Source organism: Oncorhynchus masou, chromosome 7 (genome assembly GCF_036934945.1).
Source record: "Oncorhynchus masou masou isolate Uvic2021 chromosome 7, UVic_Omas_1.1, whole genome shotgun sequence".
Classification (NCBI taxonomy): Eukaryota; Metazoa; Chordata; class Actinopteri; order Salmoniformes; family Salmonidae; genus Oncorhynchus; species Oncorhynchus masou.
This window is the reverse complement of record NC_088218.1, coordinates 26,756,293-26,783,900: the sequence shown is the minus strand read 5'-3', so window position 1 is coordinate 26,783,900 and position 27,608 is coordinate 26,756,293. Positions and strand designations below refer to the sequence as shown.

The 27,608-nt window shown below is 44.1% G+C and overlaps 1 protein-coding gene across 2 annotated transcripts in view; it reads right to left on the bottom strand.

The window, feature by feature from the left end:
- LOC135543600 (alpha-1,6-mannosylglycoprotein 6-beta-N-acetylglucosaminyltransferase A-like) overlaps positions 1 to 27,608 on the bottom strand; it is a 103,807-nt gene that overhangs the window by 35,070 nt on the left and 41,129 nt on the right. For both annotated transcript variants that reach the window (XM_064970995.1, XM_064970996.1), the window contains 7 exons: positions 23,002 to 23,078; positions 21,437 to 21,526; positions 17,357 to 17,428; positions 15,496 to 15,657; positions 13,849 to 14,018; positions 10,600 to 10,734; positions 5,153 to 5,286 (listed from right to left, as the gene is read on the bottom strand). In XM_064970995.1, coding sequence (XP_064827067.1) covers positions 5,153 to 5,286; positions 10,600 to 10,734; positions 13,849 to 14,018; positions 15,496 to 15,657; positions 17,357 to 17,428; positions 21,437 to 21,526; positions 23,002 to 23,078 — 840 coding nt within the window. The remainder of the gene's footprint in view (positions 1 to 5,152; positions 5,287 to 10,599; positions 10,735 to 13,848; positions 14,019 to 15,495; positions 15,658 to 17,356; positions 17,429 to 21,436; positions 21,527 to 23,001; positions 23,079 to 27,608) is intronic.

The window sequence follows — 27,608 nt, the reverse complement described above, 5'->3', positions numbered from 1 at the left end:
AGAGTATCCCGTCTATCACACAACGACGTTACTACAACGCAATTGACCACCAGAGACATTCTTCAAAGGACAAAGGACTCGGTTTGGCAACACGGCCTTCCATCTACCACCAACCTACCGAAGCGCAGCTCAGAGTAAATATTTATTGCATTTTCCTTTTCCAAATGGGCGGTCATTTAGAATGCATAAAATACTGTATTTACGATAGCACAGCTTCTTCCTTTGGTCCTAAGTCTTCCCGCTCTTTCACTCAAACCCAGCCCTTTTCTTTTGTGTAACCAGCCGTCATATCTGTCCCGTCCGCTAGGGACGTTTTCCTTTATGACATAATTTGTAATCAAGGTATAATTCATTCTTTGTATATGTAATTCTGTGTGATTAGTTAGGTATTTAGTAAATTAATTAAACCCAATTTTGTATTGCTGATTCAACTTTTTACCAAGGGTTCATGAAGATAACCAAGAATTTACAACTTTCAGATGAGACTGAATTAAGGTGACGATTAATATTGACTGCCATTGATGTAAAATATTACTAGGTCTTTAAGAGTTTATTCGGAAGATAACAGCTCTATAAATATTATTTTGTGGTGCCCCGACTCTAGTTAATTACATTTATATGATTAGCTCTCAGGTAATATTAATTACGGTGAAATTATTTTATAGAATAGCATGTCATATCACTTAATCGGGCATAGCCAAAGACACAATGTACACCATGCGTATACCGTACATACAACTAATAACACTTTAAACTTACGATAGTTTTGGTTTGTTCTTAGAACTTTAAACCATATGAAGTGCTCACTCCCAGAACACACATATCCGTCCCAAATGGCATCCTATTTCCTATATAGTGCACTGTGTCTGACAAGGCTCTGGTCAAAAGTAGTGCATTATATAGGGAATAGGATGCCATATGGGACGGGCCTATACATTAGTCCACTTGGAAATGGACTTGCATGTGTTTGTGTACGCCAGCCCTGGCCAGGTGATGGAAGCCAAGAGCCAGAGTAACAGAACAGCCAGGCTAAGTCATGTACCAGCTGGAGCAAGAGCAGGGGAAACATTTGCTCACTGAATGGGGTGTGTTAATCCCTTTGCCTGTTTATAACTGTACAGATGGATGGCCGGGGATGGATGTAGGAGAGTGTTCCAGCAGACCCCTCAAACACACACACACACACACACACACACAATTCAGGCCAGTGAAACATGACCCTTGAAGGGCCTGCTCACACATTCGCCAACTGGGAGGGCATCGTGCAGAAAGAATCTCTTGCCCGTGTGAACAGGGAGTGTTACTGGTTCCAAACCAATCATCAAATCTCACTACAGACAATGACTAACCTGTATGTACCAGCTGGCTTCATTTGCATGATAGGAAAAGTATCAGATTTGGCAGCTATGTACACTGAACAAAAATATAAACGCAACATGCAACAATTAACAATTTTCCTGAGTTGCATTTCAAATAAGGAAATCAGTCAATTGAAGTCAATTCATTAGACTGTCATTGTAAATAAGAATTTGTTCTTAATTAAGGGATTTTCCGAGGTAAATAATGGCTAAATAAAATAGATGGAATTTACATGACTGGGAATACAGACATGAATCTGTTGGTCACAGATACCTTGAAAAAAAGTTAGGGGAGTGGATCAGTAAACCAGTCAGTATCTGGGGTGACCATTTGCCTCATGCAGTGCGACATCTCTCTCGCATAGAGTTGACCAGGCTGTTGATTGTGGTTGTGGAGTGTTGTACCCCTCCTCTTCAATGGCTGTGCAAAGTTTCTGTATATTGTCGGGAACTGGAACACTGACGTACACGTCGATCCTGAGAATACCAAAAATGCTCAATGGGTGACATGTCTGGTGATTATGCAGGCCATGGAAGAACTGGGACATGTTCAGCTTCCAGGAACTGTGTACAGACATGGGGCTGTGCATTATCATGCTAAAACATGAGGTGATGGATGCATCTCTGTGCACTAAAATTGCCATCAGTAAAATGCAAAATGTGTTTGCTGTCCGTAGCTTTTGCCTGCCCAACCATAACCCCACCACCATGGAGCACTGTGTTCACAACCGGACATCAGCAAACCGCTCACCCACACAACACCCTACACGCGGTCTGCCATCTGTCCGGTGAAACCAGGATTCATCCATGAAGAGCACACTTCTCCAGTGTGCCAGTGGCCATCGAAGGTGAGCATTTGCCCACTGAAGTCAGTTACGACGCCAAACTGCAGTTAAGCCAAGACCCTGGTGAGGACGACTAGCACGCAGATAAGCTTTCGTGAAACGGTTTCTGACAATTTGTGCAGAAAAACTTTGGTTGTGCAAACCCACAGTTTTATCAGCTCTCTGGGTGATTGGTCTCAGACGAATCCCGCAGGTGAAGAAGCTGGATGTGGCAGTCCTGGGATGGCATGGTTACACATGGTCTACAGTTATGAGGCCGGTTAGACATACTGGTAAATTCTCTACCCAAATTATGTTAGAGAATTTAACATTTATTTCTCTGGCAACAGGTCTGGTGGACATTCCTGCAGTGAGCATGCCAATTGCACACTCCCTCAAAACTTCAGACATCTTTGGCATTGTGTTGTGTACCAAAACTGCACATTTTGGAGTGGCCTTTTATTGTCCCCAGCATAAAGGGGCACCTGTGTAATGATCATGCTGTTTATTTAGCGTCTTGATATGACATACCTGTAGGGTAGTAAAAAAATTCCGGGAACTTTCAATAAATTCCCTGGTTTTCCCTGGCGAAATGCTGGTGAAGCCAGTTCCACTGCACCCCCACCCCCCTCTCTCTCTCTCTAATCAGGGACTGATTTAGACCTGGGACACCAGGTGTCTGCAATGAATTATCATTGGACCTCGTAGGGTAAGAGTTGAATACCCCTGGTTTAGCGCATCAAACGTGTTAATTAACTACAATGACCATAATCCATTGCACATCTACTTGTCCTGTCTGTTTCTTTTAGCCTGCTAAGAGAGAACAATGCGCGACTGAGGGGATATAGAGGGCAGCTGTTGCAACGCGCGGTATCTCTACCTGAAAATACATGAACTAAGTGATTTATGACTACTGAATGACTACCAACTATCAAAGGGTGCCTTATTTACTTTGAAGAACTACAAAACTGCATAAGCAGCAGCTTTATAGAGACGACTTGGAATGAAATAATAAAGTCATCAAATATAGCAAATATAATATACAAAAATGAAATATTTTATTCAAGTAATGTTAATAAATGATGGCTAATAAGTGATGGGCAGTCACTACTATAATGGGACTTTCATCGTTTTATCCTGTGTTGTTACAGCATTCAGCCCACATAATGCATAGTACATTTAATGTCAAATAAATTATATTGAAACTGAAATCGAAAAACAGTGATTATTTTTGAATAATCGAACCGAAACCGAACAGACCTCAAAAAGCACTAATCGCTCAGCACTACTATAAACTGATTTATTCTTACTATTATATACATGGGAACGAAACAAAGACAATAGTAACTTATAAGGTTATCAGAAAGTCTCTTTCCTGAGACAGAGAATAAAGGACTTTCCTTTTGTTTTATTGTGTACAACAACAACACCAGAGGATGAAGAACAAGTTATATAGTAGGCTATAGTAACTGTTCAGTAAAAGCCTGGGGACGAGTCTGTACCTAGCCGGTGGCAGAGAAACAATTCTAGATGTGAACATGTTGTTATGGTTTTGGAGAGGAGAACAGTGGTGAGAAGAACGACATTGGAAATGTTCCATGGCTAGCCTGGTCCCTAAAAGATATGTTTGTGCTGTCGTGTCAACTCCTGTCAGGCGAGACAAGACAGCACAAACAGATCTGGGCGATCAGAGCCCTTTCTCTCTCGTGTCACATTGGCAGAGCCCTTTCTCTCTCCTGTCTCATTGGCCAGAGCCCTTTCCCTCTCCTGTCTCATTGGCAGAGCCCTTTCTCTCTCCTGTCTCATTGGTCAGGGCGCTTTCTCCTGTCTCATCGCTTTCCCTCGTCTGCACCCTTTATCCAGTGATTTATGCAAGACTACTTAATGGTAATGAATGGAACCCAAGGCTAGGATTGATTTCCCGTGGCGCCTTCTTTGTCTTAATGTCCTCTGTTACATCTTAGTTTTAGGATGGAAGGAAATCCAACCCTCAGAGTTAAACATATTGAAAATACAAGTTTTGTTTATTCAAGCCCCATTGTTGTTGTTATACAACTGCAAGTGTGAGATACAGTGACTTTCCCTAAGCCTGGAAACAGAGCAGTAATGACAGGATATAAAACAATACGCTGGGGATAAGGTGAATGTTTCTCCATAGGCAAGAGAAGGGGACACAAATCCAACATGCCCGATGCACCGGAACAAATCTGTGTTTCATTTCAACCCATGGTGTAACCGATGTGCGTTTGCTTAGTTACAGATATCATCTAACCCTTGCAGCTAGTAAACTGGATGACATGAAAAGACCTGTGTCGTATGAGAATGGCATACTCTATCCGCAACACAAAGGGTCTATTGAGGCTGGTCTGCTATTCCAGCCTGACGTGGGCCAAACCACAGAAACTGAGACCGGAGAGAGGTATTCATTCATTCTGGGTAACATTTTACTTTCCATCAGCCATGGGGAAAAGGTTAAAACCCCCTGGGGTGGTGGAATCTCCCTCCCCACCCCTGGGTTGTGTTCATTAGGGAACATAACAGAAAACGTAACGTGTTTTGCAACGGAAAACAAAAATTAGTGTGTCTTATTGGGCTCCCGAGTGGCGCAGCAATCTAAGGCACTGCATCTCAGTGCTTGAGGCATCACTACAGACCCATAGGGCAGGGCACAATTGGCCCACCGGGTTTGGCCGGTGTAGGCAGTCATTGTAAATAAGAATTTGTTCTTAACTGACTTGTCTAGTTAAATAAAGATTAAATGTAAAAACGTTCTCTTTTTCTTGGATGAGTACAGGTTGCCCCTCACTGTTTTAGACCATTTGCTTCCAGTTGGAGCCTTATGAACAATCCCTGTCATTAGGTGGGAGTAGGGTGAAGTTGTTGAATTTCCCCCACTAATGGTTAAGGTTAGGATTAGGGAGGAGAAGCTGATCCTAGATCTGTACCCCAGAACCATGAGGTGGTACTTACGGAACATGGTGTTGAACTGCTGGGGGTTGAGGTTCCACTTGCCCCAGGGGGTCTTGTGGCCCTTGGACTGAGCATAGTGGGCGTGGTTGAACTCGGGCTCTGTGCCGAAGGAATCCAAAACCCGCAGCATACACCTGTCACACACCACATTATAGTGTTAGTATACATCTGTAATACACATTATACACATTAGAGCATGAATACACACTTACAGCTGTGTCTCAACCACTAATAAATGGTTAATGAATTACATGATGCCTATATTTTCCATACCTTCAGCATGGTCACAGATAGTGTACAAAGCACAGAGAGAGCTTCCTACTGATCAGACGGGAACAGTAAAGGTTACACATCATGACTAATTAGAGGACCAGAGAAAGGATGTTATGTGGAATGGAATGACACATTCCTGACCTTTTCTCTCTCGCTTTCTCTCAGTCCCTGTCAGCCCCCCCCCTCTCAGTTTTTAGCTTTCTCTCTCAATCCATCTATCGAGCTCTCCCTCTTTCAGTCACCCTCTCTGTCTTTAGCTTTCTCTCTTTTTCAGTCACCCTCTCTCAATCTTTAGCTTTCTCTCTCAATCCATCTATCTAGCTCTCTTTCAGTCACCCTCCCTCAGTCTTTAGCTTTCGCTCGCTCTCCATCTATCTAGCTCTCTCTTTCAGTCACCCTCCCTCAGTCTTTAGCTTTCGCTCGCTCTCCATCTATCTAGCTCTCTCTTTCAGTCACCCTCCCTCAGTCTTTAGCTTTCGCTCTCTCTCCATCTATCTAGCTCTCTCTTTCAGTCACCCTCCCTCAGTCTTTAGCTCTCTCTCCATCTATCTAGCTCTCTCTTTCAGTCACCCTTCCTCAGTCTTTAGCTTTCGCTCTCTCTCCATCTATCTAGCTCTCTCTTTCAGTCACCCTCCCTCAGTCTTTAGCTCTCTCTCCATCTATCTAGCTCTCTCTTTCAGTCACCCTTCCTCAGTCTTTAGCTTTCGCTCTCTCTCCATCTATCTAGCTCTCTCTTTCAGTCACCCTCTCTCAGTCTTTAGCTTTCGCTCTCTCTCCATCTATCTAGCTCTCTCTTTCAGTCACCCTCCCTCAGTCTTTAGCTCTCTCTCCATCTATCTAGCTCTCTCTTTCAGTCACCCTTCCTCAGTCTTTAGCTTTCGCTCTCTCTCCATCTATCTAGCTCTCTCTTTCAGTCACCCTCCCTCAGTCTTTAGCTCTCTCTCCATCTATCTAGCTCTCTCTTTCAGTCACCCTCCCTCAGTCTTTAGCTTTCGCTCTCTCTCCATCTATCTAGCTCTCTCTTTCAGTCACCCTCTCTCAGAGTCCCTTTCTTCCAGTCTCCCTGACACATGCTTTTTCAGATAATAAGTCACCCCCCCAGACCAAAAAAAAAATGTCTAAAGCCTAAAAATAAACACCTGGCTATGCTTCAACACTATTCCTTTCATCTGATTGACCCCTGGCGGGGTGGAGGTGTAATAATGAGTATTAATCAAATTGATGAGGGGCCAGGAATACCAGAGGGGTCGGCTAAGCTCAGTTTGGCAGCCCGGGCAAGGCCACTCCTGACCACGCAGATGTTTCGCAGATGGAGGGTGGGTGTGTGTGCAAGCGTGAGAAAGACAGAGAGAGAGAAAGACAGTGTGAGTGTGAGACTGTGTGTCTTCTCAAGATGCTCAGGAAATATGGAAAATGGATTCACAATGAGGAAACTTAAGACTAGTGAGACTTTATTTTACCTTTATTTAGCTAGGCAAGTCCGTTTAGAACAAATTCTTATTTTCAATGACGGCCTAGGAACAGTGGGTTAACTATCTGTTCCGGGGCAAAATGACAGATTTGTACCTTGTCAGCTCAGGGGTTTGAACTTGCAACCTTCCGGTTACTAGTCCAACGCTCTAACCACTAGGCTACCCTGCCGCCCCAGACTAAAGCCACAGCATGCAAATCTCTTAGTTTTTGAGACATTTGGGTATAGTCAGACGCAGTACAACATTCTTAGGAGATGATGCGAGAGAAAGAGATTCAGGTGAAACACTCTTTCAAATTAGATTGTTGTAGACTGGAGACTAAGGTTGTTCAGATCAGTGGCAAGGAGTACAAAACTGTCACCTTTCCGATATCGTGTGTTTATAATGATTTCCATGTAGAATTGAGAATTAGACAAACTGAAATGATAGCGTATTATAGCCAGCAAATAATGATTATAGTTGATATGATGACTGAAGCAAGCTTTGGTTTTCTGCAGTGAGAGTGATAGACCAATACATAGATCGATACAGAAAGAGAGAGAAAGACAGAGTGAATGTGTGTATGTGCATGCATGCGTGTGTGTGTGTGTATGCGTGCGTGCGTGCGTGCGTGCGTGTGTGTGCCTGCTTGCATGATGTGCACGAGAGGGAAGAAGAGTGACAGGACAGGAGAGGCGGCTGCCCTCATTAAATTCTAAAACCACTAATACTGCTGAGCCGATCACTGAGATTCTCCCTACAGTCCTTTCACTGCCCTGAACAACCACACTCACTTCCACTTTGGCCTTGGAACACAATCCTCGCTCTCAAATTCTCTTCCCTCTTGAGACTCAGACTGCCCCCTAATGGCACCCTATTCCCTATATAGTGCAGTGCACTACTTTTGACAAGAGTCCCACATGGCTTTGGTCAAAACTAGTGCACTACAGTGAGCTCCAAAAGTATTGGGACAGTGATACATGTGCTGTTGTTTTGGCTCTGTACTCCAGCACTTTGGATTTGAAATTATACAATGACTATGAGGTTTTATTGTAAATAAGAATAGAATACATTTTTTTAACACTTCTACATTCATGTGGATGCTACCATGATTATTTTGTGTACAATAGAAATGAATGGTAACTAATGTATGTGTCATTTTGTAAATAAGAATATAATATGTTTCGGAACACTTCTACATGAATGTGGATGCTACCATGATTACGGATAGTCCTGAATGAATCGTGAATAATGAGTGGAACAGTTAGACGCATAAATATCATACTCCCCAACGATGCTAACCTCCTCTGTTATTGTAATGGTGAGAGGTTAGAATGTCTTGGGGGTATGATATTTGTGCATCTAACTTTCTCACTCATCATTATTCACGATTCATTCAGGACTATCCGTAATCATGGTTGCATCCACAATGTAGAATTGCTCTAGATTAGAAGCTGTTCTGGAGAGGCTGGAAATTGAAAGACACTTAATAATGCAGTCCAGGATCTTAAGCACGACAAATTTGTAACATATTGTACAAATTGGATTTGTAACATATTATAGGAATTGCAAAAAATAACATAACATACGTAATGAATCACATAGTACACAATTGGATGACGTAGCACACAAAAAAATAAAGGGACCCGTTTTGGCTCGTGAGCACCCCTTTCAAAACTACTGGCTGAAATTATACAAAATGCATCACTGTGGGGAGGGAAAGAGCTGGATAGACAAGGAGGGGGAAGGAGAGGACATAACAAGACAGGGTTAGACAACTATGGGCGAGACCAAAACAGTTCCACGACGTGACTCGTCAGCTTAAAAATCTAAAATGCACATTCAACAGAAGTTTTGTCTGAAGTTACGGTAAAACAGTGGCATCTTATAACCTTCCTGGAAGTGCACGTCACAAAATCCACACTGAATGAAGTGGCCAAATGTAAATGTCTTCACCAATATGTATAACGAGGAATTAATCAATGCACTCATGAAAATGCCAGCTGGATCCTGCATTACAACCACACCGTCTGTATAAAGGTTGATTCTGTGTCCCAAACGGCTCCCTATTCCCTAAATAGCACATTACTTTTGACCAGGGGCCTTGGTCAACACAAATGCATATTATAGGGAATAGAGAGCCGTTTGGGATGCAGTCTCAGTCAATTTCCTCAGGGCAAGATGAAACAGGATGCAAACCAGAAACCAACAAAAAAGTGTTGACACGAGAAAGGAAATCTTGGGGCTATTAGCGAACCTGACTTGTTGTGGCGGTTCTCGTAACAACCTCCAACCACACCAATGGGCTACATCAGAGGAACAATACCCACAAGGCGCCGGTTCAGACAGTCCTACCGGTGGAGCGTGCACACGCGCGCGCACACACACACAATAGAGAGAGGGCAGAAAACAGACACAACCATGACCACTGCTCCATTAAGAGTTAAGACCTTGACCTGATGCTCCCATGGAAACGGCCAACCTACATGAGGACGTCAAACGATTTATATCGGACACAATGCAATTTCAGCCCAGTGAGAGAGAACAGTTTGATGACAGCCACTGAAACAGAGGTGGTTCTCATGATAGTGAGCTTGCTTGATGACTAACCTGGCATGAGACCTGAAGACTTGTGTTAGCTTAAAAAAAAGAAAATAGGGGCTTACAGAAGAAAAACCCATCCACCCCTACAGGCAGGAGGAGCTGGCCCACCTCTGTCTGGTCTGCATGGCCCCCCGAATCTGATCTGGGGTCCCGTGTGACTCAATTGGTAGAGCATGGCGCTTGCAACACCAGGGTTGTGGGTCCGATTCCCACAAGGGACCAGTATGAGAAAAAAGTATGAAAAAGTATGTACCCACTACTCTAAGTTTCTCTGAATAAGAGCATCTGCTAAATTACTAAAATGTAAATCCAGCCTGGGTTTCAGCCTTCTCATTCAGATACTAATGAGTGTGTAAATCACATCTGGCCCCCCCCTCTGTGCCTGGATCTTTGTCACCTGAATAGCTACCCCACCAAGTATCAAATGAGCTGTAAAAAAAAAAAAAATAGGCCTCTTTTCATCCTGCCAACCTCTCTCCGTTGCTCTCCAATCAGTAAATGAGTAGTGGGCGAACCCTCTGACAACGTGCCTCAGCAAGGTTTGGCATCCTACAGGGAGGGACACAGCCTCGGGAGACACAGACAAAGAGCCTGACAATGTTACCACTTCCCGATTAGTCAAAGCAGCAAGGAGGATGCGGATTCCAAAGAGACCTCATCACGTGACAGACGTAAATGAGGATACTAGGAAACTCATTGGATACAAAAACTAGGATGTTCATATTTGAACTAAGACATTTTATGACAACTCCGTTAGATCTCAATCTGCCTAAATTAACAACATCATCACACACGCTCCCGAGTGGCACAGCGGTCTAAGGTACTGCATCTCAGTGCTATAGGCGTCACTACAGACCCTGGTTAGATTCCAGGCTGTATCACAACCGGCCGTGATTGAGAGTCCCATAGGGCAGCGCACAATTGGCCCAGCGTCTTCCGGGTTAGGCCATTGTAAATAAAAATGTGTTCTTAACTGACTTGTCTAGTTAACTTAAGGTTAAATTTAAAAAAGAAAGAAAGAAAGAAAATCACACGTCCCAGCCCATAACTTATGGATGACGTGGGTGTGTATAAATACTATCACACACACACACAGAGTTGAAGATATGGAGTACTTACTGATAGTGGACCCAGGAGGGCCCCAGTGTCTTCTTGAACTGGGTCAGGCCCACAATGTCAATGTAGATGAGCTCCACCACCTTGTCCCCCTGGGTGGGGCAGCTGGACTTGTTCCCCATCACTCTCCTCATGATCCTGCACGAGGAGAGGGAGTGGGCTTAGTTAGGGCCCACAAGGTGTATCTGAAATGGCACCATATTCCCCTATATAGTTCACTACTTTTGACCAGGGCTCTGGGGTTGAGAACAGTTTTAAATTCACTGTAACATGTACAATAATGTTGTATTGTAATATATATATATATATATATATATTTAAAGAGAGCAACAACATGTAAACACACAACAAACAAAGAGAAGAAAGCTATGGATTGTTTACACATAGTAAACCCCTCTTATTAAACAAGTGGCGCCACAGACTATGGCTGACGTTTTACATTCTCCCAACCAATTGTGCAATTTTTTTTGCGTAACTTATTTTTTTAAACTTATTGTGTACATAATGTTACTGCTACCGTTTCTTACGACCGAAAATAACTTCTAGACATCAGAAAATCGATTACTCACCACTGGAAGGAAATGACTTGTTTTCCTTTAACGAGTACAACGAGAAGGATATCCTTCTCTCACTGGAACAGGCCCAGAGCCACGCCTTTTGAGTGAAGAAAAGACGCCAGAAAAGGGGACGCAGATCGGGGATCCTTCTGAGAATCCGGAGGCGAGCGAGTAATCTCCCAATGCCTTACTTCTCCTTGCTAACGTGTAATCATTAGAAAATAAATTTGGTGACCTGCTATTAAGATTATCCTACCAACGAGACATTAAAAACAGTAACATCTTATGTTTCACCGAGACGTGGCTGAAAGTAAAAACTCACAATATAGAGCTGGCGGAATTTTCCATGCACCGGCAGAACAGGGATGCTACCTCTGGTGTCTTTTTGTCAATAACAGCTGGTGCACGATGTCTAATATTAAAGAAGTCTCGAGGTATTGCTCACCTGAGGTAGAGTACCTTATGAAGCTGTCGACCACACTATCTACCAAGAGAGTTCTCATCTGTATTATTCGTAGCCGTCTATTTACCATCACAAAGCGAAGCCATAAGCAAAGAAGAAAATGATCACACAGAAATGGCGCTCCTAGTGGCCGGGGACATTAACACAGGCAAACTTAAATCAGTTTTACCAAATTTTTACCAGCATATCACATGTGCATTTTCAACCTCTCCCTGACTGAGTCTTTAATACCTACATGTTTCAAGCAGACCACCATAGTCCCTGTGCACAAGGAAGCGAAGGTAACCTGCCTAAATGATTACCGCCCCGTGGCACTCACATCGATAGCCATGAAGTTCTTAAAAAGGCTGGTCATGGCTTACAGCAACAGTATTCTCCTGGACACCCTAGACCCACTCCAATTCGCATACCGCCCCAACAGATCCACAGATGAAGCAATCTCAATTGCACTCCACACCACCCTTTCTCACCTGGGTAAAAATAACACCTATGTGAGAATGCTGTTCATAGTCTACAGCCCAGCATTCAAAACCATAGTGCCCATGAAGCTCATCACTAAACTAAGGACTCTGGGACTAAACGCCTCCCTGGTAAGAGTGGTAAGAGTAGGCAACAATACGTCTGCCACGCTGATCCTTAACACTGGGGCCCCTCGGGGGTGTGTACTTAGTCCCTCCTGTATTCCCTGTTCACCCACGACTTTGTGGCCAAACATGACTCCAACACCATCATCACATTATTTATTTATTTTACCTTTATTTAACTAGGCAAGTCAGTTAAGAACAAATTCTTATTTACAATGATGGCCTATGAACAGTGGGTTAACTGCCTTGTCCAGGGGCCGAATGACAGATTTTTACCTTGCTCGTTCGAATCCTCAAGCTGACAACTTTTCGGTTACTGGGCCAATGTTCTAACTACTAGGCTACCTGCTGCTGAAGACACAACAGCGGTAGGTCTGATCACCGACAACGATGGAACGGCCTATAGGGAGGTCAGAGAACTGGCAGTGTTGTGCCAGGACAACAACCTCTCCCGCAATGTGAGCAAGACAAAGGAGCTGATTGTGGACAACAGGAAAAGGTGGGCCGAAAAGGCCCCCATTAACATCGCCGCGGCTGTATTGGAGCAGGTCGAGTTCCTTGGTGTCCACATCACCAACAAACTATCATGGTCCAAACATACCAAGACAGTCGTGAAGAGGGCACAACAAAACCTTTTCCCCCTCAGGAGACTGAAAAGATTTGGCATGGGCCCCCAGAATCCTCAAAAGGTTCTACAGCTGCACCATCGAGAGCATCCTGACCGGTTTCATCACCGCCTGGTATGGCAACTGCTCGGCATCTGACCGTAAGGCGCTACAGAGGGTAGTGTGAACAGCCCAGTACATCACTGTGGTCAAGCTTCCTGCCATCCAGGACCTATATAATAGGTGGTGTCAGAGGAAAGCCCATAAAATTGTCAGAGACTCCAGTCACCCAAGTTATAGACAGTTTTCTCTGCTACCACACGGCAAGCGGTACCGGAGCTCCCTGTATTTACCCTCGTTATTGTTATTCTTATTGTGTTACTTTTTATTATAACTTTTTATTTTAGCCTACTTGGTAAATATTTTCTTCTTCTTGAACTGCACTGTTGGTTAAGGGCTTGTAAATAAGTATTTCACGGTAAAGTCTACAGTTGTTGTATTCGGCGCATGTTGCAAATAAAGTTTGATTTGATTATTCAAGTAGGAAGTAATTTGAGACAGGTTTTACCTAACAAAGCAGGACTAGAGTACACAAAGAACATGTGGTAGTTTTTGCAGGTGGGTTGCAACCACCTCACATTACACTAGCTTTAGCTGTATTGTGAAGTTATACTTCTGTTCATTCCAAAGGTGACTTTGGGGAGGTAATACCTGGGGCTGTATGTATGAAGCATCTCAGAGTAGGAGTGCTGCTGATTTAGGATCAGTTTCGTCTTTTAGATCACAATGAATAAGACTACATGGACAGGGGAGACCTGGGCCTGTATCCCATAAAGCGTCTCAGAGTAGGAGTGCTGATGATCTGGGATGAAGTCCTAACCTGTCCATATAATTTTATTCATTATGATCCTAGAATTGTTCAATAAGAATTGCTCTTTATAATTTTACGTTGGAAAACATTTTAACCGTTTTGCTACGGTACTCCGCACTGAACACCACCCAGATGTGTCCGAGGGGTGCACACACACACTCAACGAACTCACTCTTTGAGCTCGGCCAGGGAGGCGGAGATGCGTACATCATGGCCCAGCAGGTAGAGGGTGGTGATGAGGTCACTCCATTGCACCAGCTCCCCCAGGGGGCCCCCACTGAAGGCGTTCTCTGCAATCTTGAAGCCTGACTCCTTGGTCAACAGGCCCAGGTGCACCAGGATCTGATGTAGAGAGAGGGGTATAGAGTGTCAGTTCAGTTTAAATCGATTGTTTCTCATTGTGGCTCAGTTGGTTAGAGCATGGTGCTAGCAACGACAGGGTTGAGAGTTTGATTCCCAACGGGGCTATCAATATAAAGATTTATGGGAATGGGATATATTATCATCAACATATAAAAAATGCATACACTATTACTGGAACCCAATAAAATCACTGGGTGTAATATAGTGTGCAACTTTGTTGTTTTCTTTTTCAAGTATGTTAGGCAAATCGCCAACCATCTGGGTGTGTGTCTTTAGTTCTTGAAATAATCCAAACACAAATCAATGGGTTGGAAAAATGTAAGAAGGCCTTTTCCCTATTCAAACGTAGCAGAATGTACGTCAAAGATGCACTCCACAGAAGACCTATCATTATTAACATCAGAGCGCACAAGTCTCCTTCTATTCACCAGGGAACACAGACACAGGAGAGAATCCGACATTACAATGTTCTGTGCTTTCTATGGACGTCTCAACACACTTTCAGCTGCTGTGTTAGCCAGCCACAATAATGCGTCCCAAACAGCACCCTATTCCCTATACAGTGCACTACTTTTGTCCAGTTCCCATAGTAAACTATGTAGGGGATAGGGTGCAATTTGGGACGGAGACGCAATCACTAAGGTGCATTGCAGTTTGTCCTATATTTATGTTGTATTTATAAATTAAAAAAATATATGTTTATCCCAGGCCCCCGTTCCCGCAGGAGGCCTTTTGGTAGGCCGCCATTGTAAATAAGAATTTGTTCTTAACTTACTTGCCTAGTTAAATAAAGGTTCAATTTAAAAAAAAATGTCCAGGAATTCACGGGTAGAGAGAGGATTATGTAATAGTATAAAAAGATCTGTTTGTGCGGTCTTGCCAAGTTGGCTCCAAGTTGACAAAACAGCGCAAAGAGATCTGGGATCAGGCTACTTTGTTCCTGTTCTGAGCCTTTGGCATGATAGAGGTTGGGCTGAGTCCCGATTCCCCACACTTCTCCCAAAGTGTACTCTTACTCACTCAAGCCTATGCTTACACCAATCACTTCTGGAAAAAAGTGAAGAATTGGCGTTTCAAGTGCAAGAGACTTTGTTCCACTCTAACTAGAGGGAGTAGGGCTCTCCCATATGTCATATCCATACTGTTTGAAGCCATAGTCAGAAAGATGAGGTGGAGGTGAATTATTTACAGTCCTGAAGATCACTAGGGAACTGAAATCTCCATTATTAATTGTTGGGGCCAGGTAGCTACCCAGAACACAATGGACTTTTCTTGTTTAAATTTTCTCAGTTCAGAAAGGCATGGACTGATTCTGTTCTCTTGTCCAAGTAGATAATATATTTCCTGAGGTGTGTTTGTGTGTGTGTGTGCATGCAAGTGTGTAAGTGCAAGCTTGCATGAGTAGGTGTGTGCGTGTGTGCACGAGTACGTGTTTGTGAGTGTGTCCGTGTCCTACCTTCTTCCTCTTGCGCTTGGCCAGGTTCTGCTTGGCAGCCAGGGCGCGGATGGCGTTGATCCAGGGGTCTTCCATGCGCTTGATCCGGAGCATCATCCAGCGGAACTCCTCTCGCCGAGACATGACCCGATATAGCTCCTCGAAGCTCGTCCGGATCTCCGTCTAGGAATAAGACAACACAATTTAGACACCCCTACTCTTTAGGCGTTATGGTTTATCCCACTAACCTCTTTCAAGGTTTACCCTATAGAAGGAGAATGTTAGCCTCTGAAAGGGGGTAGGTATACAGTCAGTAGGCACTTTTGTTTTGGATCGGCAGAAGCCCCAGGTGGGCGGAGTGTGCACATTTTAGACTAAAGTGAAATATCTACCCACCTGGGGCACAGGACGATGACAAACGAGCACGCCCAACTGTGTTTGTCATGATCAGTTTGAGCAAGGAGGCAGAGAATCACTGATCTTCATTACATAATGAGTGGTTATGTAGGGTTTGAGGTCATTTGTAGATCAGTGATTCTGTAATGCTGTCAATCTCCAACACGCACATTGGTGTCGAAATCCATCGAAATCCATTCACTTGAAGGGATTGGTCACAACATACAGGATATAAAGAGGATTCTCATCAACTTAAACACTTAAGCTACAACGTGCCAAGTTCTGCCAGGCGCTATTTGCATTACAAAGACATATGGCTCCTCATTGAATGCTGGAATGCAATGATAGCAATCTACACATTTCTCAGCTTCTCGGGTCAATATTTAAGAAAACTTTCCCAAAGCCGACTTGGTTGAGATGCAGCCCTGCCTGCCATTAACAGCTGCTAAGGCAGGGGAAACAATGCACTAACAACGCTCTAGCAGTGTATTACCATCCCTCATCAGGACAGACAGGTCTGGGGTTGTATCCCAAATGGCATCCTATTTCCTATATAGTGCACTACTTTTGACCATAGCGTTAAGGGCCCTGGTCAACAAAAAAAACGTGAAAAAAAATCACAATCACCATCAACGGTGATCTCAAAGACAAAAGGATGACTCATGTTGACATATACCCGAAGGGGGGCAAAGAGTATTCAATTTGGACTTATCGCATTATCCATAACCGGGAGCGGAGTAATATATAAAGCCAATAACGACGAGCCACGCCCGGAGCTCTGAGCTCAGACGGCACTTGAGGGAGATTTGAGCGAGTGCCCATTGGCATGGCGACAGGCATCATGGTATAAATCCTCTCCCGCTCTATAGTCAGTTACTAGCAGAATCACTGGAGTTACTCTACAGACAGTGTGTGTGTGTGTGTGTGTGTGTGTGTGTGTGTGTGTGTGTGTGTGTGTGTGTGTGTGTGTGTGTGTGTGTGTGTGTGTGTGTGTGTGTGTGTTAGCCTATGTGCACTAACATTGCTTATCCATTAGTCGATACCATTTGAGCTAAAAGACAAGCGGAAGAGGTCATTTCTAAAGAGCACATGATGTCATAACATTATAAAAGCAATTCAATGCCCTCGTGACTTGGCATGTCTTCAGGCCGGGTATTCGTCGTTATTGGCTTTAAATATTACCCCGCTCCCGGTTATGGATAATGCGATAAGTCCAAATTGAATACTCTTTGCCCCCTGGCCAGTCCCCAGAGGGGTGAGAGTGAAAAGGACTCCAGACTGTTGGGCTTTCAGCAGGGCGCAGAGACTACTGTGTTTTAAGATATTTTCTTATCACACTGTCATTTTCACATGGTGTCAACCTGAACCAAACTGTGTTGGCTGTAATATTATATTTTCTTGTTGTTCTTTCCAGCGCGGTTCTAGCAACTATACTCAGTTTGACTCGGCTTGGCAGTGTGGAAAGCCCTTCAGTTCAGACACTCACCTGGCTCCGCCGGTCGGCCTCCTCATTCAATGTCTTGGTTCTCCACGGTAGGCGCGGGCACCAGTTCTCCACCTAAAATTACATTAACATCAGAAGGAGCTGAGATGTAAAATGTGACAGAGTGATTCATATGGGGCCTGTGAACTCTGCCAACGAAGAGGAGAGAGAGGAGAGGACGCAGTGTCGAGGGAGGGAGGAAAGGACACCAGGGTTGTGTCCAAAATGGCACACTCTTCTCTATATAGTGCACTACTTATGACCAGAGCCTAATAGGCCTTGGTCAAAAGTAATTCACTATATAGGAAATAGGGTAACATTTGGGATGCAGCCTAGGGGGCAAATCAGGCAATCATTAGACAGGTAATTATTTCAGTGAAAGCAGATGTCATGCTGACAGAGGCCTGGCTCGATTTGTTCTCACTTCAGAAGTTCTGGGCGGGGGAGGGGTTGATGCATCAACTAGCTATGGTGGGACCAGCCTCACTGTTGAGTGCAGATACAGAGATAGTCATGTACTGTAATGACATCCTATTCCCTATATAGTGCACTATTTTTGGGGGTGTCTGCTGATAGGGTATAGGGCTCTGGCCAAAAGTAGTTCACTACATTGGGGATAGGTTGCCATTTGGATAAACTCTTAAATCAATTAAGCCTCAATCAACCTCATTCACTCACTGAGCCAGTGAGGCAACCAGTGGAACCCTGATACACTACAACTGGCCCTTAAAATGGAGGCTGGGGTTTTAGCTGTGACAGCCTCAACGTTGGGTCCATCCGTCTGGCTGTCCACTCTGAGCATGGGAAATTGGGCTACATCCCAAATGCCTCCTCACTCTGAGGAGGGTGCATTGCGTGCGTGAGTGCCAGACAGAACACGTGAGAGAGGCAGAGAGGGAAAGAACAAGGCTGATACTATATGGAAATACATGCATATCGCCATGGTGAAATGGTCACATGACTTGAGTGCAAAATGCTCGGTGATAGAGAACTGTCTCACTGATCAGACTTCTCACTGGCTGCATACCTAAGGGTTCCCTATGGGCCCGAGTCAAAAGTGGTGTACTAAATAGGGAATAGGATGGCATTTGGTACACAGCCACCCTCTCTCCCTTAAAGGAAAATTCCACCCACACACACAGTCCCAAAATGTTTTATATATGTTAGCAATCAAGGTCTCAAGATACAGTGCCTTGCGAAAGTATTCGGCCCCCTTGAACTTTGCGACCTTTTGCCACATTTCAGGCTTCAAACATAAAAAGATATAAAACTGTATTTTTTTTGTGAAGAATCAACAACAAGTGGGACACAATCATGAAGTGGAACGACATTTATTGGATATTTCAAACTTTTTTAACAAAAACTGAAAAATTGGGCGTGCAAAATTATTCAGCCCCCTTAAGTTAATACTTTGTAGCGCCACCTTTTTTGCTGCGATTAGTCGCTTGGGGTATGTCTCTATCAGTTTTGCACATCGAGAGACTGAATTCTTTTCCCTTTCCTCCTTGCAAAACAGCTCGAGCTCAGTGAGGGTGGATGAAGAGCATTTGTGAACAGCAGTTTTCAGTTCTTTCCACAGATTCTCGATTGGATTCAGGTCTGGACTTTGACTTGGCCATTCTAACACCTGGATATGTTTATTTTTTAACCATTCTATTGTAGATTTTGCTTTATGTTTTGGATCATTGTCTTGTTGGAAGACAAATCTCCGCCCCAGTCTCAGATCTTTTGCAGACTCCATCAGGTTTTCTTCCAGAATGGTCCTGTATTTGGCTCCATCCATCTTCCCATCAATTTTAACCATCTTCCCTGTCCCTGCTGAAGAAAAGCAGGCCCAAACCATGATGCTGCCACCACCATGTTTGACAGTGGGGATAGTGTGTTCAGGGTGATGAGCTGTGTTGCTTTTACGCCAAACATAACGTTTTGCATTGTTGCCAAAAAGTTCAATTTTGGTTTCATCTGACCAGAGCACCTTCTTCCACATGTTTGGTGTGTCTCCCAGGTGGCTTGTGGCAAACTTTAAACGACACTTTTTATGGATAACTTTAAGAAATGGCTTTCTTCTTGCCACTCTTCCATAAAAGGCCAGATTTGTGCAATATACGACTGATTGTTGTCCTATGGACAGAGTCTCCCACCTCAGCTGTAGATCTCTGCAGTTCATCCAGAGTGATCATGGGCCTCTTGGCTGCATCTCTGATCAGTGTTCTCCTTGTATGAGCTGAAAGTTTAGAGGGACGGCCAGGTCTTGGTAGATTTGCAGCAATATTATCGCTTGCACAGTGCTCCTTGGGATGTTTAAAGCTTGGGAAATCTTTTTGTATCCAAATCCGGCTTTAAACTTCTTCACAACAGTATCTCGGACCTGCCTGGTGTGTTCCTTGTTCTTCATGATGCTCTCTGCGCTTTTAACGGACCTCTGAGACTATCACAGTGCAGGTGCATTTATACGGAGACTTAAATACAATCCACCTGTGTGTAATCATCATCATTAGTCATTTAGGTCAACATTGGATCATTCAGAGATCCTCACTGAACTTCTGGAGAGAGTTTGCTGCACTGAAAGTAAAGGGGCTGAATAATTTTACACGCCCAATTTTTCAGTTTTTGATTTGTTAAAAAAGTTTGAAATATCCAATAATTGTCGTTCCACTTCATGATTGTGTCCCACTTGTTGTTGATTCTTCACAAAAAAATACAGTTTTATATCTTTATGTTTGAAGCCTGAAATGTGGCCAAAGGTCGCAAAGTTCAAGGGGGCCGAATACTTTCGCAATGCACTGTATATAAACTTTTTAAAAATACAGAAATACGTGGTGTTATGCATTTCGTGTCATGAACATTGGTTATCTAAATGTGAGTCTCGTGAGTGAAAACATCCAAAGCTCAGCAAAGGTAAACGATTTAATTTGATAGCTTTTCTGATTTCTGTGACCAAGTTACCTGCTGCTAGCTGGACAAAATGCTATGCTAGGCTATCGATAAACTTACACATGCTTGTCTAGCTTTGGCTGTAAAGCATATTTTGAAAATCTGAGATGACAGGGTGATTAACAAAATTAACAAAAGGCTAAGCTGTGTCTCAATATATTTCACTTGTGATTTTCATGAATAGGAATATTTATGTCCATTGCGTTATGCTAATTAGTGTCAGTCGATGATTACGCTCCCTCATGCGGGATGGGGAGTCACTAGAGGTTAAAGGAAAATTCCACCCACACAGTCCCAAAATGTTTTGTCAGCAATCAAGTTCTCAAGATATATAAACTTTAAAAAATACAGAAATACAGCCGGTGTTACGCATTTTGTGTCATATGATGCTGAGTGTTGTATCATGATGCAAAATGCATCATACTGGCTTTTTATGAAAGGTATACATCTTGATTGCTGTCATGCAAAACATTTTGGGACTATGTCAACAATGGACTAATGAAACAAATACCAGAATATAGATTTGGGGTGGAGTTTTCCTTTAATGAGTCTGGTGCATGTCTTTCCAAACAGGTTTTTTTCCAGTAGAGTAAAAGTACATTGCACGGTTCTTCCCCCAAGCACTGCTCTCAACCGATACAACATTTAGAAGCTTCCATATCTGACAGAGAATAATCAGCATAAAGAGTCAGGGACTTGAGTTTGATTAAAACAAACTTCAGTTGGGTCATTGCTACTTAGCAATGAGCTTCACATTGACCACCAGAGGACAAACTTATTTGTGAATGCTACGGTATAAATGGGCTTTACATCTCAAGTGTAGTGTTTGCATGTGCATACTCTACTCGCTAAGGTCATCACATAGCTACAGTACATGTTTCCATATTAACGCCTAGAAAAAAATGCAACGCTGTAGGATAATTCACAAGTAAATAGTTCAGTCGTCAAGGGCGCGTGGAGATGCAATGGATGAATACGTAAAGAGCTGGGGAGTACCACATCCCCCAGGCTGTTAACACTGAATGTCAACGAGTAGATCATACCATAACAAACATAAATGGACAACCAAGAACACACACACGGACACGGACACACGGACACACGGACACACGGACACACGGACACACGGACACACACACACTCACTCACCTCGCTGAGATATATGAAGAAGGAGCAGGTGGAGCCGTCCACGCCGTAGTTAGTGTAGCATGAGTCTGACCGCCACATGTCCTTCATCCACTGAGGAAGAGGAGGAGAGACTTGATCAGGACTGAACACAATAGATACCAGTATAGCCTATCAATCCACATCTTGGCCAGTCCTCCCATCCCATGTCTGTGTGTGTGAGGACTCATCAATCCAAGAAAAAGAACCAGGCAATATAAGCAAAGAAACAGTGACAAAAATGTGACTGGGCAAAGTGTCAACAGCATTGAAAGTGAAAAAGTGTTTTTGTTAAATGGGCTGATGTTTTTTCGAGACTCAACTGCAAAATACAGTGTTTTCAGATGTTCACAGATGGAGATGTGCAAAACAGTCTGCTGACGCCCAGTGAAAGAGCAGAGTGAAGGAGCAGAGTGAGGCTACGACTTGGCCAAGGCTACGGGGGAATATGGCAATCACTTACACATTCTGGGTTAGGAATAATGGTGTTCCACTCCAACACTGACACATTAAGGCTGAGTCTCAAATGACACTCTATTCATTATGGGCCCTACATAGGGAATAGGCTGCCATATGGGAAGTAGCCTACCTCTTTCCATCGCTGCAATTTCCATCTGATTTTATAAATCGGATTTCCATCCCATTGTTTTTGAATGATTTGGCTATGCAGAGTGGGTGTAGGTTTATATGAGACTGCCCTAACTAATTCCACTGAGATTGACAGCCACCCAAGTAAATCCCCTGGAATGTGTCACGCCAGGCAGCTGAAAACATCATTTGCAGCTCATTGACTTAAAGGTATTCTACAGAGGTTTATGAATTCCGGAGTATATTGTAATCGGGAGGAGCAAGAAGTCTTCAATTTGTCTTTTGTTCCTGCTTAAAAACCTTCTGAAAGATTTTTCAAATAATTATTAACCATCAGAGCACAATAACAGGATGGAAAAGGTTGCCAGTACAGTACAGTATTATATAGCACTGTGACAGCTGGGATTTCCACCATACCCCATAAAAGCGCCCGAGGAATAAAATAAACTGTCTGAAGTTATTTTACTAGCCGACAGTTATCAGCAGAAACATTTAGGCCACACGCAACAGAATACATTGAAAAGCTGCATTCTGATTTAACCTCAATAAAACACTTGAGATGTAATGTGGTTGAAATAATCTCATAAAAAAAGAGAAAGGAGATAGACATTTGAGACAAACTGAGGCTAAATAGGACAAAACAACTCATCTGTTTCCGCTATGGAGCCTGTTTGAGCCCTCTTTTCAATGGTGATCGGCTAGCCATGCCTACCTTTCCTTGGTGCCAGTGCCAGTAGAGGCTTGGGAGCAGCCCGCAGAGCAGATGGCCTTTATGATATGACGGTATCTGCTCCGGGCAGACACCGGCCTGGGGCTGTAGGACTGTGATTACTGCTGCTGCTGGTGGTTGCTATATGTGTGTGTGTGTGTGTGTGTTTGATTGGGTGCGTGTTTGATTGGGTGCGTGCGTGTGTGTGTGTGTGTTTGATTGGGTGCGTGTGGTGTGCGTGCGTCTCGCTCACCTTGACTTTGCCCTCACAGTGAGGGAAGCCGTCCATGGGGGGAAGCTCACATTTCTCCTGAGCGCCGTTCAGCAGATCTGTGGAAAGAGAGGAGAGAGAGAGAGGAGAGAGAAAAAGAGAGGAGAGATCAATAAGGTCAGGCACCAGCGTTGGGAGCAAACCGTGCAGGTGTGGAACTGACAGAAAAAAAATACGACATGGAGAGATCAATACACACGCATGAATGAACCAGACTCCTGTGCACATACACACTGCCTCAGGCATGTATGCGTGTGACACATCAAAAATACACACACACACCCAGAATTGAAACAACATATGTACGCATGTGATGTGTGCTCTCTCCCAATAGCATGAGCACAGGTAGCCAAACTGGTGTGACCACATGGTACCATCCATCCGCAACAGATACACGATGCCACAGTGGCTATGCTGTTCCCATGGCCGAGCATACGGTGGTGTGATTTCCATACCTGACGCAGGTTCAGATAAGCTCGCCTCACACCGACAGACGTGTGGAGTTTAGATATGCCAGGGCTACTAAGAGGCTTCAATGGAATGGGGTGCTGGGAACAGTCACACTGCAAAAAAGAAAATGTGATGGCATCTCCCATAAATAAAAGATGACTCGTTTCAATCGTTTTTTGTCCAAAAATGATTGGGTGCTATTCCATATGTAGGAAATAGGGTTGCCCTTTTTTAACTGTTTGTTTCTCTAGATTTCACAAAAACAACAAATGTTATCCTCGTATTCCTGTGAGGATGAAGACACCAAGGTTGGGAGAAAGTGTCCCATTAAGAAATGGCTGTTACATGACAGAGGTGGTGATGAGGCTCAGACAGGGCTCTATTTTCTCAGGGGGCTGTATGAAAGGCTGTCATCATGCCCATCGTCATTATGGGCCCTACATAGGGAATAGGACGGAGGATTGGAGAGAGGACAGGAATAGTGGGGGGGGAGAGCGAGAAGAGAGAGGAGAGAGACGAGGCCAGACGAGACAGCCGGTGTGAAGGTAACCTTGAAGGGATACTTTGGGAGACAGAGACGGATGAACTTGTAGATACCATCTGTGTCCAGTATGAAGGAAGTTCGAGGCAGTTTCTCGAGCCAATGCTAACGAGCAACAGCACAATGACTGGAAGTCTATGGGTATCTACTAGCATCTAGGGCCTCATTGCCAAAATCCAGAAGTATCTCTTTAATGACTGGCCTGTCTGAGAGGTGGACCAGATTGCCCCGTCATCAATTCAAGGCTGATACTCTCTCACAGTCCGAGGGAAACTTCGCTTGGACTGACAAGAGGATATTGCCATTGGGTCTGTGGCTTGGCCACGAGTGGATTACCGGTATCAGCACTGGCATTTAAACAAATTCAATATCAATAAGAGAACCTTTGCAGACTACGTGTTTTGGACAAAAATCCCAAGGTTCCTGTTAAAAATCTCTTAACAGTCACTACCTGTTCGGTGATCATTTGTTCTGAAGTAAGAAGCAAAGCATCGGCACAGAGTGGAGAGAAAACAAGAGGCAGGCTTTTTACCATTTGCGACCCATGGTGAGCTTGCCAATAACAAAGACGCAGACAGAGTGACAAAATCTTGCATCCAAAAGGCTTGTACAGAGCTTTGTTCTATAGCGATTGACCAGTCCCAGATTAATTAGTAAACCTTCAGGAACGGCTCGCCCCAAACTGAGTTCTGACGAGACCCGCAGTGTTTGGGCAAAAGATTGGTCTATGCGCTGTAGAGTTTTACTCTAATGAGAATTATTCCTTCTGCAACGAGTAGCAATCACTAAGAAACAAAAGAGATTTCAGTGAGAAAGAAGAAAATGTATCAGAATTCTAATGAACAGAATGTCATGTGATCGCTGCACGCAAAAGCTATTCTATACAACCACGTCAGGAGTGTGTTTGTGTGCATCTGTTACAATAGCCTTATTGTTTTCATACTCGCCATGAGTACACAATATATAATACACAGCATAGGGGTGGATGCAGTAAACAATGGTGATAGACAAATTAGTACGCTCCGGGGCGAAGTTCCACCTAGGTACAGATCTAGGATGAGCTTCCTCACACTTAACATTAAACATAGTGTGGTAAATGCCAAACTGACCCGAGATCAGCATCTAGCGGATACTTCAACCTACACCAATGAGAACCAAATAAGAAGAGGGACATTCACTGCTATTCACCAACTTCCAGCGGGTCCAAGCACCTAAAGATGCCTTTGAGGCTGCTCTCTTCTGTTTCAGTCATAATCTGCTAAAAGAAGCCTTTGAACGAGATGAGACAGTCAATCAGCGTGTTTGAGGGGATCAGTTTGAAGGAGGCGCTGAATCAATCATCACATAATGAGTAAGCCCAAGCAGTGATTCTGCGCAGTCCAACTGCAATGGAATCCAACATGCACAATGCAACACCTGAGCCAGTGTGTGTGACATTGCAGGCTATGCATTTTTGCATGCACCCATTTATTGATTGCATTTCTTATTTGATGTAGTGCTAATTTGTAAAAGAGACCAGGGTATTAATATGACTCCCTGTTAAAACAAAGGTGAAATAAATGCAGATATGGACAACGGTCATGTGGTCATGAGACGGCTTGCATGAGACGAAAGGGACTCTGGTTTAGCCATGGTTTCCCGGGGCAACAGGAGCAGGAGAACAATAGGGGGAGGCAGACAGATTAATATTGAAGTATTTTCTTTTGTTCGAAAGGCTCGCACTGGACGAAGGGGAGAGTAGCGGACCTCATGCTGAGCCCATCAGCCTGTGTCACACACACACACAGACGTCTCCCTCCTCCTCTGGACAAGACGAGATGAGACCAGCTGATATGAGCTGAGACTGGCTGAGATCTCACCAGCCAGAGTGTCAGAGCCAAAACATGGCTTCTTAAGTCACTGCTGCTTTAATCAAGCAGAAAGAGCTGCCTGTCGCCAAGTGGCAGGCTAAATATAGCCGCATTATAATCAAATGTCAGAGAGGTGGTATTTAAACCTAACAAGAGAGCTCTCCACATGCTGTGCCTTCTCCACAGAGCATCTTTAAGCCCGATGAGCATCTTTAGACTGATGAACCACACAACAGTGTTTTGGATTTAGATTGACTTGCTGCACTGTAGTCACGGCAACTGCAACGCTTGCATAATAGTACTCTGTGGAACATGCAGCGTAAAAGAGGGGCTGGGGGGGCAGACAATGCAAATAGTCCGGGTAGCCATTTGATTACCTGTTCAGGATTCTTATGGCTTGGGGGTAAAAACTGTTGAGAAGCCTTTTTGTCCTAGACTTGGCACTCCGGTACCGCTTGCAATGCGGTAGTAGAGAGAACAGTCTATGACTGGGGTGGCTGGGGTCTTTGACAATTGTTAGGGCCTTCCTCTGACACCACCTGGTGTAGGCAGCTTAGCCCCAGTGAAGTACTGGGCCGTACGCACTACCCTCTGTAGTGCCTTGCGGTCGGAGGCTGAGCAATTGCCGTTCCAGGCAGCTGTAGAACCTTTTGAGGATCTGAGGACCCATGCCAAATCTTTTCAGACTCATTGAGGGGGAAATAGGCTTTGTCGTGCCCTCTTTACAACTGTCTTGGTGTGTTTGGACCATTCGAGTTTGTTGGTGATGCGGACACCAAGGAACTTGAAGCTCTCAACCCTGCTCCACTACAGCCCCGTCGATGAGAATGGGGGCGTGCTCGGTCCTCCTTTTACTGTAGTCCACAATCATCTCCCTAGTATTGGTTACGTTGAGGGATAGGTTGTTATTCTGGTGCCACCCGGCCAGGTCTCTGACCTCCTCCCTATAGGCTGTCACGTCATTGTCGGTGATCAGGCCTACCACTGTTGTGTCGTCTGCAATCTTCTGATAATGCGTGCCAATAAGCCCTCCGAGAGCCTAACCAAACCTCTACTTGACAGGTAGAGAGAACTAAGGCGGTGATGGTGGAGAGATGACACATTTAGCAGCATTGCATAAGACCACTTCCACTGAATGAAGGAAACATGAGGTTGCTACTCAATGACACAGTACCACTGGAGATCTTTGAGGAGGAGTTGGAGTTGCAAAAATTAATTCCATTATACCCTTGCTCGAAATCCAGACGGAACAGATGATAAGATCCAGACAATCAAAAAATACGATTCTGGAATTTTACAAGCCTAAATCAGAAAGGAAGGCAGCTACTAGCAGTAGTAGTGCTGTATATCCAAGGTTGAAAGAGGAAGGAGGCATTTTCTCTCCATTGTCATTTTGCTTCTCTGAGTTGATCATAAAGCTAAACCCAGGTTTAGCTTGTGTTAACCCGATATGGACTTTGGACTAAATACATCAGGCTCAAGTTACACCCTCTCCTCTTCCTCAGCCCCCCTTCAATATCAATCCTTTCCTCACAGTCCTGCGCTCATCATCACTCACTTTCCGACATTTTAGCTTTCTGGTTGCATTACGTAAGACAGAAGCATCATGGAATCCACTCAACAATGAAAGGTGCCGTTACAGAGTGGGAGAGATACATGGGGTGCCCTATTCACTATATAGTGCACTACTTATGACCAGAGCCCTAAGGGCCCTGGTCAAAAGTAGTGCACTATAAAGGAAATATGGT